At 40.2% G+C, this 13,986-nt stretch overlaps 1 protein-coding gene across 2 annotated transcripts in view; it reads right to left on the bottom strand.

The window, feature by feature from the left end:
- Positions 1-1,184: 1,184 nt before the first annotated feature.
- The window catches only part of ppp2r2ab (protein phosphatase 2, regulatory subunit B, alpha b), a 31,245-nt gene continuing 18,443 nt past the window's right edge, over positions 1,185-13,986 (bottom strand). For both annotated transcript variants that reach the window (XM_084104842.1, XM_084104843.1), the window contains exon 11: positions 1,185-1,891. In XM_084104842.1, the coding sequence (XP_083960968.1) occupies positions 1,612-1,891 (280 nt within the window). In that variant the 3' untranslated portion in view covers positions 1,185-1,611. The remainder of the gene's footprint in view (positions 1,892-13,986) is intronic.

Raw genomic sequence — 13,986 nt, 5'->3', positions numbered from 1 at the left:
TGGTAGTTCATCAACATGTATGATATAAGTTTTTCTGCTTGAATCAATTTGCTTTGGCACAACAGTTGATTAAGTTGACAGCAACAAAATTTACTTTTACGTGCAAAAAAAATATTTTTGTGAAAAAAACATGCTTACTACAACACCATGAGGTCCTCTCCTTCATGGCCAAGGGGAAATGGAAGGGGCTTGAAAACATAATGGTCATATGACCACAATTGTGTTCCGTTGCCTAGATATAGGGGGTGTCTCACATTACCCGATGTCTCACATTACCCCGTTCTCCCCTACCAGAGTTCGTTTGGAACCGTACCGAGACCACCTCTTCAGCTGGGTCTCGGTTCGATTGTTTGGTCCGCACCAGAGTTCGATTGCTGTATTCACACCTGCCCAAAAGGTCCGCACCAAGGGGGGAAACGAACTAGAGTTCGATTCAATCGAACCAAACGAGGCAGGTGTGAATACACCCTCTGAGAGGATATTTGCCTCCGAAGTGCTTAGAGCAATCATCATACATGCACATTTTCAAATGTAGAACTCCCTTATTGTTCTCAATAGCATTTAATATTCTATTGGTTTGATGACACTCAAATACTTCTCAGTTTTGCACTAAACAAGCTTTGCATGTTTCAAAGAAGGACACGACTCTAGTTTAATTGTTTGTTCCGTTTATAAATACCATTTCATTATCATAATCTCTATAATCTTTCTCAACGTGTAACTCGAGATAGAGAGAGTGTAGACAGAAACCGAGCATGAGTCACAAAGGAAAATAAACCCTGTAAGGCTGAATGAGTGAGCAGTCAAACTGGAGTGTATGTGCTTGAACAAGTGTAGATGTAAGACTACTACAGCAAACACGGCAATGCCGTCTGTGCCACAGAAAAGAACAGGAAAAGCTCTTTGGGCCAATGTGATGAGGTGGGTATGAGTGCGTGGATTTCTGAAAAGAAACGGGGCCAAAACCATTCGTAGCTGTATGGAGTGTAATGGGACATTATGAAATGTAAAAAGTAGTAAACTACAACAAAAAAAAAACCTAAAAGAAAAAAATCAGAAAAACATTCTTGAAACAGAATTAAAACAAACTAAACAACTTGGCAGTTTCTCTGAGAAGATTAAAAAACGGTTACAATGGCACAAACAACATATGGAGGATTAAAGGACACAGGGACACATCCACATGAGTTCAAATGAGTTTTTATACAGACACCTTGAATAAACCAAAACAAAAAAAACAAAAACAAGAAAAAAAACTATGGTTGAAATCTGATAGATTGCCGCCCATTTTGTCCCTGGGCTCAGGCTTGTGGGTAAGGGGAAAAGGGATGGAGGGTACAGACACAGGTTGGCACATCACCAGAGCAAGGCGCGTGTCATGGTGCCACAGAGGCCAAAGCCAGGTTGCGCTCTTCTCCAGACCAGTCTGAACCAGTTAAAGTATTGGTAGCCGCAAGTTGGCTCGACTAGTTCATCCTGTCCTGGAGTAGGCCAAGGTTGGTAATGTGATGATGGTGGTTGTCACAGAAATGATTTTTGCTAGTTCATCTTTTTTGTTTCCACATAGAGAGAGGTTCGGAGGTTTTCTTTCCCCATGACGACAGGACAGTATTAGTTCACTTTTTCCTGGAAGATGTAGAGGTTGTTGGTGGTTGCCACGGCAATGATATTTTCCTGCGGGTGCCAGGCGGTGTGTAGGATCTTCTTGTTGAAGTCCAGGCTGTCCACGCTGATCTCGTCCTTCTTCCGCTTGCCGCCGGCGCAAACCCTGCGCGGCTTCAGGACCTGCCGGGGCTTGCAGCTCTCGCGCGAAGCCTCCAGGGTGACGTCCCGCCGTTGGGAGCGATCCAACATTCGGAAGAAATTGTTGTAGGATCCAGTCATCACCACACTAAGACAAAAGACGACAACCAGAAAGACAATGCTGTTAATAAACCTGATTCGGCTAGTTACAGGGATAGTTCACCCAAACCTGAGGGTGAGTAAATGATGACAGAATTTGTGTCGTTCCAAACCCATAAGAATTGTTAATTCTGAAAAGTCCAGATAACCAAAAATTAAAAGTAAGGCGTAGTAAAATTATGTAAGCTTGTTTCCATCATTGACTTTTTTTTTTTTTTTTTTTCAGAATTGCGAGATTCAGGGTTCTACGCCAACTTTTTTTCCCAAGGAGTACATGTGCTCCTAAATGAAAAAATTTGGGAGCACACAAAGAAATATAGGACCACAGTGAAAAAAGTTGATTAAACTGCTCAATTCATATGGATTAGTTTTATGATCTTTTTATGAACTTTTTTCAAAGCATCAAAGTGGTAGTTGTGTAGGCTGTCAATGGAGAGAAAGAAATCTCTGTTACATCAAAGTTCTTCATTTGTGTTCCGAAGATGAGTGAAAGTCTTACGGGTTTGTAATGACATGATGGAGAGTAATAAATGACAGAATTTTCTATTTTGGGTGAACTACCTGTTTAATAATTATGCAATTATAATTTTTAGCCTACTTCAAAATATATAAAAAGAACGAACACCTCAATAAAGTATAAAGTGTTAAAAACAAAACAAATGCCCGCTTGTTTTTTTCCTTTGCAGTACTTGCAGTAGGCTACATTAAGTTAGAATTGCAGAAAATTAGTTTTTGTCCTCTTCCTGTCCTAAGTGTCGACTGTTTTGGTCGTAACTTCATTTTCTGCACTTGGTCACTTGGTCTTCAACAGCAGTGCAAAATATGAAAAGACAATGCAGAAAAGCAGAGCGCATGTGGCGGAAGACAAAACTTGTAGTCCATTATAACATCTACAAAGACAGCATCCATGCTTTCAATATGGAACTAGGCAAAGCTAGACAGACTTTCTTCTCAAATATTATAAACAGCAATTTAAAAAACACACACACTCTTTTTGCTACTGTAGAGAGACTGACAAACCCACCAAGCCAGATTCCCAATGAAATGCTCTCAGACAGCAAGTGCAGTGAGTTTGCTTCTTTCTTCTCTGAGAAAATCAATAATATCAGAAAGGTGATCAGCACATCCTTGAGTTGCACTGGGGTCAGACAGATCAGACCACCTGAGAAAGTAGTAACTTTGTCTGATTTCAAAGAAATTGATGGCAAAATTTTGGAAGAAACCGTACAGCACCTTAAAACATCAACCTGCGCTCTTGACACACTTCCCACATCTTTTTTTCAAAAGTGTGTTAAACAGTTTAGAAGCAGATCTCCAAGAAGTGGTAAATGCCTCACTTCTCTCTGGGAGTTTTCCAAACTCCCTGAAAACTGCAGTTGTCAAGCCCCTCCTGAAAAAGAGCAATCTGGATAAGACCATATTAAGCAACTATAGACCGATCTCAAATCTTCCTTTCATAAGCAAGATCATTGAAAAAGTTGTCTTCAATCAGCTGAACAAATTCTTAAGCTCGAATGGATACTTTGAAAATTTTCAATCTGGTTTCCGACCGCACCACAGCACAGAGACAGCGCTCATAAAGATAATAAACGATATTCACTTAAATACTGATACAGGCAAATTATCAGTGCTGGTACTACTCGACCTCAGGGCTGCATTTGACACTGTCGATCACAACATACTTCTTGACAGGCTGGGTGGGGCTTTCTGGGATAGTCCTAAAATGGTTCAGGTCATACTTAGATGGGAGAGGTTAGGCCTAAAAAAATTTTGTGTTTGGTTCCGGTTTCCGACCGACCGTCAATTTATGTGCGACCCAAATTTATTTTATGAGCTTGGGGAAGAAATAATACAAATGAAATAAATACACAAATAAAAAACTTTGAGGCGAACTATAATTTACGTTTTTGTACAGCACCGTTTTTGTATAGCACTCTTGCGATGCAAGACATAGTCCTGCACGGGTCCGATTTTGTAAATCCGCACCCGCCCGTACCCGCAGTGCTTAAAACCGCATCCGACCCGTTATCCGACAGCAGCACTAATTAAAATCCGCACCCGACCCGCTTAAAATAGAACCGACACCCGACATTAAATCAGTTTAGCCAATCACATTATAGACACACTTACAAAAATGTTTATTGCCAGGTCATACCGAGATTATTACACGACAATTAACACAAGGACAACTTCAGCCGAAGCTGTCAAAAGGCCGGTACATGAACAACATGGCTAACGTTACCACAAAACTGAGTAGCCTAACATTTTACCAATCGAACAGACGCGGCTACAACACTATATCTGCCACGCAATTTCGTCTAGCTACATTTGACAATTTTGGGTTCAAACACGCCCTGCACACCACACATACTTAACATTGTTAAATATGAAAAATACTGTTCGATAGAACTGCTTGGTTACCACAGTTATCTGCGTGCTTCCTCAGCGATGAAGTTCCACATTTACGGCAATCCAACACGAAAATGCATGCAGCAAAGCCTTTCACAATATTTTCTTAAGATAACTCCGTATTGTCGACAACTTTACAATCTCCACTAAGTTAGCTATTCTTTTCTTCAACTCCTCAGCATCCATCTCGACGACTGCAAGCAGATCGCGCGCGGTTATGATGAATTTTTAAAAGCGAAAGTAGCCTAGGTAACGTTATAGATCATGGGAGGGCGTGGCGAATAAATTGATGTGGATTTTAAATTATTTTATCAACTTGAAATACAGGCATATTTTTGTAGATGTGTTCCTAAAAATATGCATATATTTTTACGTTTGCATGTGATTGTTTTAAACCCGTGTTTAGACCCGTGTTTCCCCCGTTTGTATTGAGGTTAATACTATTAAAGGTATTAGATGAAACATTGCTTGAGATGTCTGGTTTTTTGGAGTAGAAAAAAGTACACGCATTTAAAATCAGCGTGTGTGTGTAACATGCTGGGACACACACGGTGGTATAGGTATGTACATGTAGTATAGGTAGGCTATGTTATAAAAAAATAGAGTATCCATCGCTACTGTAAAGTAAAATTAAAAATATTATAAAAATTTCCTACCCATCTCTTGCTGCCACTGGAAAAAAAATAATAAAAAAATAATTCCCTACCGACCCATGACCTCAACTAACATCCAACCGGAACCAAACTTTTTTTTTTTTTGGCCTTATTATGTGAGTATAGGAGACCATAAGTCTGAGTGGACATCCATGACATGCGGAGTCCCTCAAGGCTCAATTCTTGCGCCACTCCTGTTCAACCTGTATATGCTCCCAATGAGCCAAATAATGAGAAAGAACCAAATTGCTTACCACAGCTATGCAGACAACACACAGCTCTACTTAGCCCTATCGCCTAACGATTACAGCCCCAATGACTCCCTGTGCCAATGCATTGATGAAGTCAACAGTTGGATGTGCCAAAACTTTCTTCAGTTAAACAAAGACAAAACTGAAGTCATTGCGTTTGGAAACAAAGATGAAGTTCTCAAGGTGAATGCATACCTTGACGCCAAACACAACTAAAAATCAAGTCAGGAATCTTGGTATGATTCTGGAGTCAGACCTTAGTTTCAGTAGTCATGTCAAAGCAATAACTAAATCAGCATACTATCATTTCAAAAATATTGCAAGAATTAGATGCTTTGTTTCCAGACAAGACTTAGAGAAACTTGTTCATGCTTTCATCACCAGTAGGGTGGATTATTGTAATGGACTCCTCTCTGGCCTTCCCAAAAAGACCATAAGACAGTTGCAGCTCATACAGAACGCTGCTGCCAGGATTCTGAGCAGAACCAGAAAATATGAACATATCACACCAGTCCTCAGGTCTTTACACTGGCTCCCAGTTAGATTTAGGATTAATTTTAAAGTATTATTACTGGTATATATAGTGAGGAAAATAAGTATTTGAACACCCTGCTATTTTGCAAGTTCTCCCACTTAGAAATCATGGAGGGGTCTGAAATTGTCATCGTAGGTGCATGTCCACTGTGAGAGACAATCTAAAAAAAAAATATTCCAGAAATCACAATATATGATTTTTTAACTATTTATTTGTATGATACAGCTGCAAATAAGTATTTGAACACCTGTCTATCAGCTAGAATTCTGACCCTCAAAGACCTGTTAGTCTGCCTTTAAAATGTCCACCTCCACTCCATTTATTATCCTAAACTAGATGCACCTGTTTGAGGTCAGTAGCTGCATAAAGACACCTGTCCACCCCATACAATCAGTAAGAATCCAACTACTAACATGGCCAAGACCAAAGAGCTGTCCAAAGACACTAGAGACAAAATTGTACACCTCCACAAGGCTGGAAAGGTCTACGGGGAAATTGCCAAGCAGCTTGGTGAAAAAAGGTCCACTGTTGGAGCAATCATTAGAAAATGGAAGAAGCTAAACATGACTGTCAATCTCCCTCGGACTGGGGCTCCATGCAAGATCTCACCTCGTGGGGTCTCAATGATCCTAAGAAAGGTGAGAAATCAGCCCAGAACTACACGGGAGGAGCTGGTCAATGACCTGAAAAGAGCTGGGACCACCGTTTCCAAGGTTACTGTTGGTAATACACTAAGACGTCATGGTTTGAAATCATGCATGGCACGGAAGGTTCCCCTGCTTAAACCAGCACATGTCAAGGCCCGTCTTAAGTTTGCCAATGACCATTTGGATGATCCAGAGGAGTCATGGGAGAAAGTCATGTGGTCAGATGAGACCAAAATAGAACTTTTTGGTCATAATTCCACTAAACGTGTTTGGAGGAAGAAGAATGAGGAGTACCATCCCAAGAACACCATCCCTACTGTGAAGCATGGGGGTGGTAGCATCATGCTTTGGGGGCGACTGCACTGTATTAAGGAGAGGATGACCGGGGCCATGTATTGCGAGATTTTGGGGAACAACCTCCTTCCCTCAGTTAGAGCATTGAAGATAGGTCGAGGCTGGGTCTTCCAACATGACAATGACCCGAAGCACACAGCCAGGATAACCAAGGAGTGGCTCTGTAAGAAGCATATCAAGGTTCTGGCGTGGCCTAGCCAGTCTCCAGACCTAAACCCAATAGAGAATCTTTGGAGGGAGCTCAAACTCCGTGTTTCTCAGCGACAGCCCAGAAACCTGACTGATCTAGAGAAGATCTGTGTGGAGGAGTGGGCCAAAATCCCTCCTGCAGTGTGTGCAAACCTGGTGAAAAACTACAGGAAACGTTTGACCTCTGTAATTGCAAACAAAGGCTACTGTACCAAATATTAACATTGATTTTCTCAAGTGTTCAAATACTTATTTGCAGCTGTATCATACAAATAAATAGTTAAAAAAAATCATACATTGTGATTTCTGGATTTTTTTTTTTTTGTCTGTCACAGTGGACATGCACCTACGATGACAATTTCAGACCCCTCCATGATTTCTAAGTGGGAGAACTTGCAAAATAGCAGGGTGTTCAAATACTTATTTTCCTCACTGTAAATCATTCAATGGCCTAGGACCTAAATACATTGCAGATATGCTCACTGAATATAAACCCAACAGATCACTCAGATCATTAGGATCATATCAGCTAGAAATACCAAGGGTTCACTCTAAGCATGGTGAGTCCACTTTCAGCTGTTATGCCAGCCGCAGCTGGAACCAGCTTCCAGAGGAGATCAGATGTGCTCCTACAGTAGTCACTTTCAAATCCAGACTCAAAACACTTCTGTTTAGCTGTGCATTTAATGAATGATCACTGTGCCGCTGTTCGTCTGACTGTTTGTACTGTATTTTATTTTTCTAAACTGTTTTAATTATTCTTATTTCTTTTTATTATTTTAATTTCTTCTATGTAAAGCACTTTGAATTGCCATTGTGTATGAAATGTGCTATATAAATAAACTTGCCTTGCCTTTTGGTGAGACCTAAACGAAAATTTTGATACTCATTTGCAAGTATTGATAGTGTGCGGGAGTTCCTTGTTTTGTTTTTTTGAGATAATGACTATAGGCTTCATACTGTGTTGCGTAGCTCACCATGGGCCCTATCTTGCACCCAGCGCAATTGACTTTGTACACTGACGCATGTATCATTCCTATATTGAAAATGTTATTCATATGCTATTTTAAGGGTGCATGCTTGGCCATAATCAATGCAGCGTGTGCACAACACGCATACACTTTGCTTCTCATCTACACACAGACGCAGCAGTTCTCATTTTTAGAAAACCATACATTATTATTAAGGAAAAATATTAACACACGAGGGAAATCATTAGCTGCGTTTACATGGACACTTATAATCGGATTGACGGCTCAATCGGATTAAAAAACCTTCATGTAAACACCTTAATCGATCCGATTGAGCTCGATCCGAATAAAATTTCGATCAGATTGAAAGGGGTGGTTTATCCCTTTTGTAATCCGTTCGAGAGAACATGTAAACACTTGATCGGATTGAAAACCAAAACTGAAAGGACTGCGCATGTGCGATGACGTTAACTAGCGTAATGACGTATGATGTGCAGAACGAGCTGTTCCTTCCTGTTGAATAAAGTGTCATTATTAATAAGTTCCCTGTCATTCTAAAATCCTCATTTCACTCGCGCGTCTGTGACGTGAAGCAGGACAACGTCCCACCAGTGCTTGTTTTGGATTCTCATCCACAGACGTCTGGTTTTGGCCGCGGGGAGGGGCATTTTTACTGCGTGATCAATAAGCAGCACGGCAAAACGGTTAATATGCTCTAAATTATGACCAGAGACGAATTAATATTACGTCTGCTGTTTAAAACAAATAAAGAACCAATAGAAGAGAATATTTATGCGCAAAAAGCGGGAAACTCTGTATATTCGTGCAGTGTGCGCATGTCAAAACATCAGATCCGATTTGAAACTTGTGACATATAAACGCGCACATCAACCCGATTACTTTATTTATCATTCATGTAAACACCTTGTTCGGATTCATCAATCGGATTGATTTCATTCCGATTGTGTCCATGTAAACGTAGCTAATTGTTGTGTCTATGAAGATGTGAAAAAATAGGCATAAATCTAGCTTACAAATTTACCCAAATTATTATATGCCTGTTTAACCGAAGCTAATTTGGGTGGGTTTCTCCCATCCCCATACAATGTCACTTATCTGTGTTTTACGGCCCTGACGAGAGCGTCGGTCTCCTCGGCTGTGAACCGCTCCTGGCGTGCGTCTGGCAAAACCATTATAATACCAATCCTCCATGGAACAAGCGCGCCTGCTCTTAAAGGGAATGTGAGATGTCGCTCTGATTGGTTTATTTCACGTTACGCCCAAACCACACCTATGAATAATGAAGGTATTCCAGACCAACCCATTTTAGATTTGCGTCGGGCGCAAGAGTCATTTATCCCGCCGGTATAATAGCAACAGCGCCCAAATCCCGCCCACAAAGTTACTTGCGTTTCAGATCGTTAAAATAGGGCCCTAAGTGTTTACTTGACTTTTTTTATGGTGTAGGGGCCTGTTTACACCTGGTCACTTCATGCGTTTTTACTGATCAAAACGATTCCATTTACACCTAATGTTCGTCACATAAGTGTGTTTTCACAAAACTGATATAAATCGGATCTTCTATTCCCGTGCTATATGCAGATTTAATGTAGGCCTATGCATAGTTTACATCACCAAAAGCAACAGATATGAGCTGCATTTTATTGATCATAAGCTCATTTCAAAATCAGCGATACGAGAGAGCGACAGCAGCACTGGTAGCCTAATATCATTTTGTTTCTTTACTATTAATGAATATGATTGTGTTTTGAGCGTCTACGACTTACTTTCACTTTCATTTGCGGCAGTTTGCGCGTTGGCTTGATGAATAGATCGCTCATCTCTCTCTCTCTCTCTCTATATATATATATCAGATTTGATTTAGGCATTTATTTTCAAATAAACAATGGTCGACACCAACAATATAAACATGCACATGTTTATATAAACAATAAACATGCACACAAGAACTAGTGAGGTTTGTTTTCGCTTCTGTGTGATTCAGTTTACTTATTTATGTTTACATCTGAATAAATATAAACTAAAATCACAAAGCAGTCAAATCACTTTAAAAGACATTGATTAAACCACTTGATTCATATGGATTTGTTTTTCGATGCATTTATGACCTTTTTTTTACATTTTGAGTTTGGTCACCTGAACTTTCAAATGGAGGGACAGAAACTTCTCAGGTTTCATTAAAAATATCTTAATTTGTGTTTCGAAGATGAACCAAAGTCATAAAGGTTTGGAACAACATGAGGGCGAGTAAATGACCCATTTTTTCATGAACTCTCTCTTTAAAGGTCTAGGTTGGAATTAATTTCAAGACTGTAGGTTTTAGGGATGGGACGGGATGCTTGATGCTAGACGGGAACCCTTTTCCAATGACGCAATTTGCATTCCTGTCCGAAACCCAGTGTAGTGCCGAATTCTGTGACCCTAATAACACTGACGTGTCTTCATGACATGCTAACCCAATCTTCCACTGACCGTGACCACTGTTGTTCGGTCTGTCTAAGAGTGATTAGAAGTTCCCCTGAGATAAGAGCCAGTCTGGGCCCCAACGGAGAGTCATGCAAGATCAGTGGTTGGACTATATGTCGACTGCTACCTTACTGACCTTCTTGGGTCCATGTTTTAAATCTCAAAAAAGAGTTTTAAATAGGAAATTAGACTTATTACTGTAGTACATAAAATAAGTCACAATTCATCTTGTAACTACATACTGCTGTTTAATGCTCGTTTCTAAATTTTTGAACATGCTTATAGCACTTTCCTACTCTCCATGTAATGCATAGTTTACTAGCTAAAAATACATTTCTATATTGTAATGTAGTTAGTTTAATCAAGTACTAACACTTTTTAGTTAACTACACAATACATTTCTTAGAAAATAATAGCTATTTACACTATCATTCAAAAAAAAAATTCATGTTTTTGAGAGAAGTCTCATGCTCAGAAAGGCTGCATTTATTTGATACAGTAAAAACAGTAAGATAAATATTACAAATTAAAATAACTGGTTCCTATGTGAATCAAATTTTAAATGTAATTTATTGCTGTGATGTCAAAGCTGTATTTTCAGCAGCATTACTCCAGTCTTCAGTCACATGATTCTTCAGAAATCATTCTAATATGCTGTTTAATAGCATTGTAGTTGCCACCACCAGCATTTTTTACCAGTCAAAAAAAATATGGCCCCCAGAATATCTGAACATGCAAATACATACAGAACAAAATTATAAACGCAACTCTCTTGTTTTTGCCCCCATTTTTCTTGAGCTGAACTCAAAGATCTAAGACGTTTTCTATGTACACAAAAGGCCTATTTCTCTCAAATATTGTTCACAAATCTGTCTCAATCTGTGTTAGTGAGCACTTCTCCTTTGCCGAGATAATCCATCCACCTCACAGGTGTGGCATATCAAGATGCTGATTAGACAGCATTACTAGGCTGACCACAATAAAAGGCAACTCGCACAATGCCACAGATGTCACAAGTTTTGGGGGAGTGTGCAACTGGTATGCTGACTGCAGGAATGTCCACCAGAGCTGTTGCCCATGAATTAGATGTTAATTTCTCTACCATAAGCAGTCTCCAAAGGCGTTTCAGAGAATTTGGCAGTACATTCAACCGGCCTCACAACCGCAGGCCACGTGTAACCACATCAGCCCAGGACCTCCACGATCATCTGAGGCCACCCGGACAGCTGCTGCAACAATCGGTTTGCATAACCAAAACATTTCTGCACAATCGGTCAGAAACCGTCTCAGGGAAGCTCATCTGCATGCTCGTCGTTCTCATTGGGGTCTCGACCTGACTGCAGTTCATTGTCGTAACCGACTTGAGTGGGCAAATGCTCACATTCGATGGCGTCTGGCACTTTGGAGAGGTGTTCTCTTCACGGATGAATCCCGGGTTTGACTGTACAGGGCAGATGACAGACAGTGTGTATGGCGTTGTGTGGGTGAACGGTTTGCTGATGCCAACGTTGTGGATCGAGTGGCCCATGGTGGCGGTGGGGTTATGGTATGGGCAGGCGTATGTTATGGACAACGAATACAGGTGCATTTTATTGATGGCATTTTGAATGCACAGAGATACCGTGACGAGATCCTGAGACGCATTGTTGTGCCATTCATCCACAACCATCACCTCATGTTGCAGCATGATAATGCACGGCCCCATGTTGCAAGGATCTGTACACAATTCCTGGAAGCTGAAAACATCCCAGTTCTTGCATGGCCAACATACTCATCGGACATGTCACCCATTGAGCATGTTTGGGATGCTCTGGATCGGCGTATACGACAGCGTGTTCCAGGTCCTGCCAATATCCAGCAACTTCGCACAGCCATTGAAGAGGAGTGGACCAACATTCCATAGGCCACAATCAACAACCTGATCAACTCTATGCGAAGGAGATGTGTTGCACTGCATAAGGCAAATGGTGGTCACACCAGATACGGACTGGTTTTCGGACCCCCCCCCCAATACAGTAAAACTGCACATTTTAGAGTGGGCTTTTATTGTGGCAAGCCTAAGGCACACCTGTGCAATAATCATGCTGTCTAATCAGCATCTTGATATGCCACACCTGTGAGGTGGATGGATTATCTCGGCAAAGGAGAAGTGCTCACTAACACAGATTTAGACAGATTTGTGAACAATATTTGAGAGAAATAGGCCTTGTGTGTACATAGGAAAAGTCTTCGATCTTTGAGTTCAGCTCATGAAAAATGGGGGCAAAAACAAAAGTGTTGCGTTTATAATTTTGTTCAGTATATATTTATTAGGGCTGTCAACGTTTAACACAATTAAAGCAGCATCTGTTTATTTATACAAGTATAATTGTTAAAAATAAAACATATACTAATATAAACCTATAAAAACGTACGTTTTTAAGTGCGATTAATCATTAAAAAAGTGTGATTAATCGAGTTGGCGGGGAAAGACAGTGTTTCCCCTACCATTATATAAGGGGGGCGCCCCGCCCTCCTAACGGCCCCCCCCCGCCCCCCTTGAAGGTCAAGTAAATTTGATTTGATTTTCTTTATAGCGCCAGATTAAATGTTTTTATTTTATTACAAAAACTAAATAGCCCTTAAGTAATATGTTATTTATCTTATTTCCACGATGGCATGTCTTTTCTGTCTGTGTTTGCGCGTTTACAATTATCCCAATGAGTGCGCAAGCGCGCACACTCACACACAAACAAACACTTGCATCAAATACAGATGAGCACTAGCGGACAGAGAGCGCGCGGCGGGAAATATGTCGCTGAACTGAAGATGGCAACACTCACTCTACTGCGAGTAGCAGCCGGAGTAGCTCTCCTGCTCCAAGTCTAATGCCCGTTTCACACATATTTCGTTTGCAGTGTGTATGCGGTGAGTATTGTTTTCCGTACCCATGTTTACAGAGCTTTCACACTGCACGCGGATGCAGTCCGTCGATGATCGATCCGTTCCAGTTGCGGTGCGTATACAGCAGTGCAGCGATCGTTTCCGCACCGAGTCTATTTTTGCCGTTTATGATTTTTGCTGTGCTGCAAACACTGAATTAAAGTGACAGCGCATGTTTCGTGGTCAAAATGAACACAGATTGACCTGAAAATGTAGTTATTTCACCATAAGTGCGATTAATTAAATAAAATGTATGTATTTATACCATAAATTTATTTAATTAAATACTACTTTTTTCATTCTAAGACAAAGCAAGGAAAACTACAATTTACCTCAACAAGGCGACATAATGACATTCGTGGAGGTGGAAAAACAAGTTCTTTGTGACATGCAAGATTTATTGTATTAAAATTGAAATGCAAAAGATTTTAATATAAATACATGGTTAAATATTTTACCACTTGCTTGAGTAACTTAATATATAATTATATAGAAGTAATGCATTGAATAATACATTGTTTAAATTGTGTTTAAACGTGAACGCGCGTTCACAGCAGTGCTGCGTCTGACAGGATTATTCTCTCCAATAAATGCATCATAGAAATAAAAACTTCTCAAAAAAAGCCAATTTAAAATTTGTTTGTCATATAAATGTATTAACTAACA

Source organism: Abramis brama (assembly GCF_963993115.1).
Source record: "Abramis brama genome assembly, chromosome: 25".
NCBI classification, from domain to species: domain Eukaryota; kingdom Metazoa; phylum Chordata; class Actinopteri; order Cypriniformes; family Leuciscidae; genus Abramis; species Abramis brama.
Note: the sequence above shows the minus strand (reverse complement) of the source record. Positions and strands in the feature narration are given on the sequence as shown.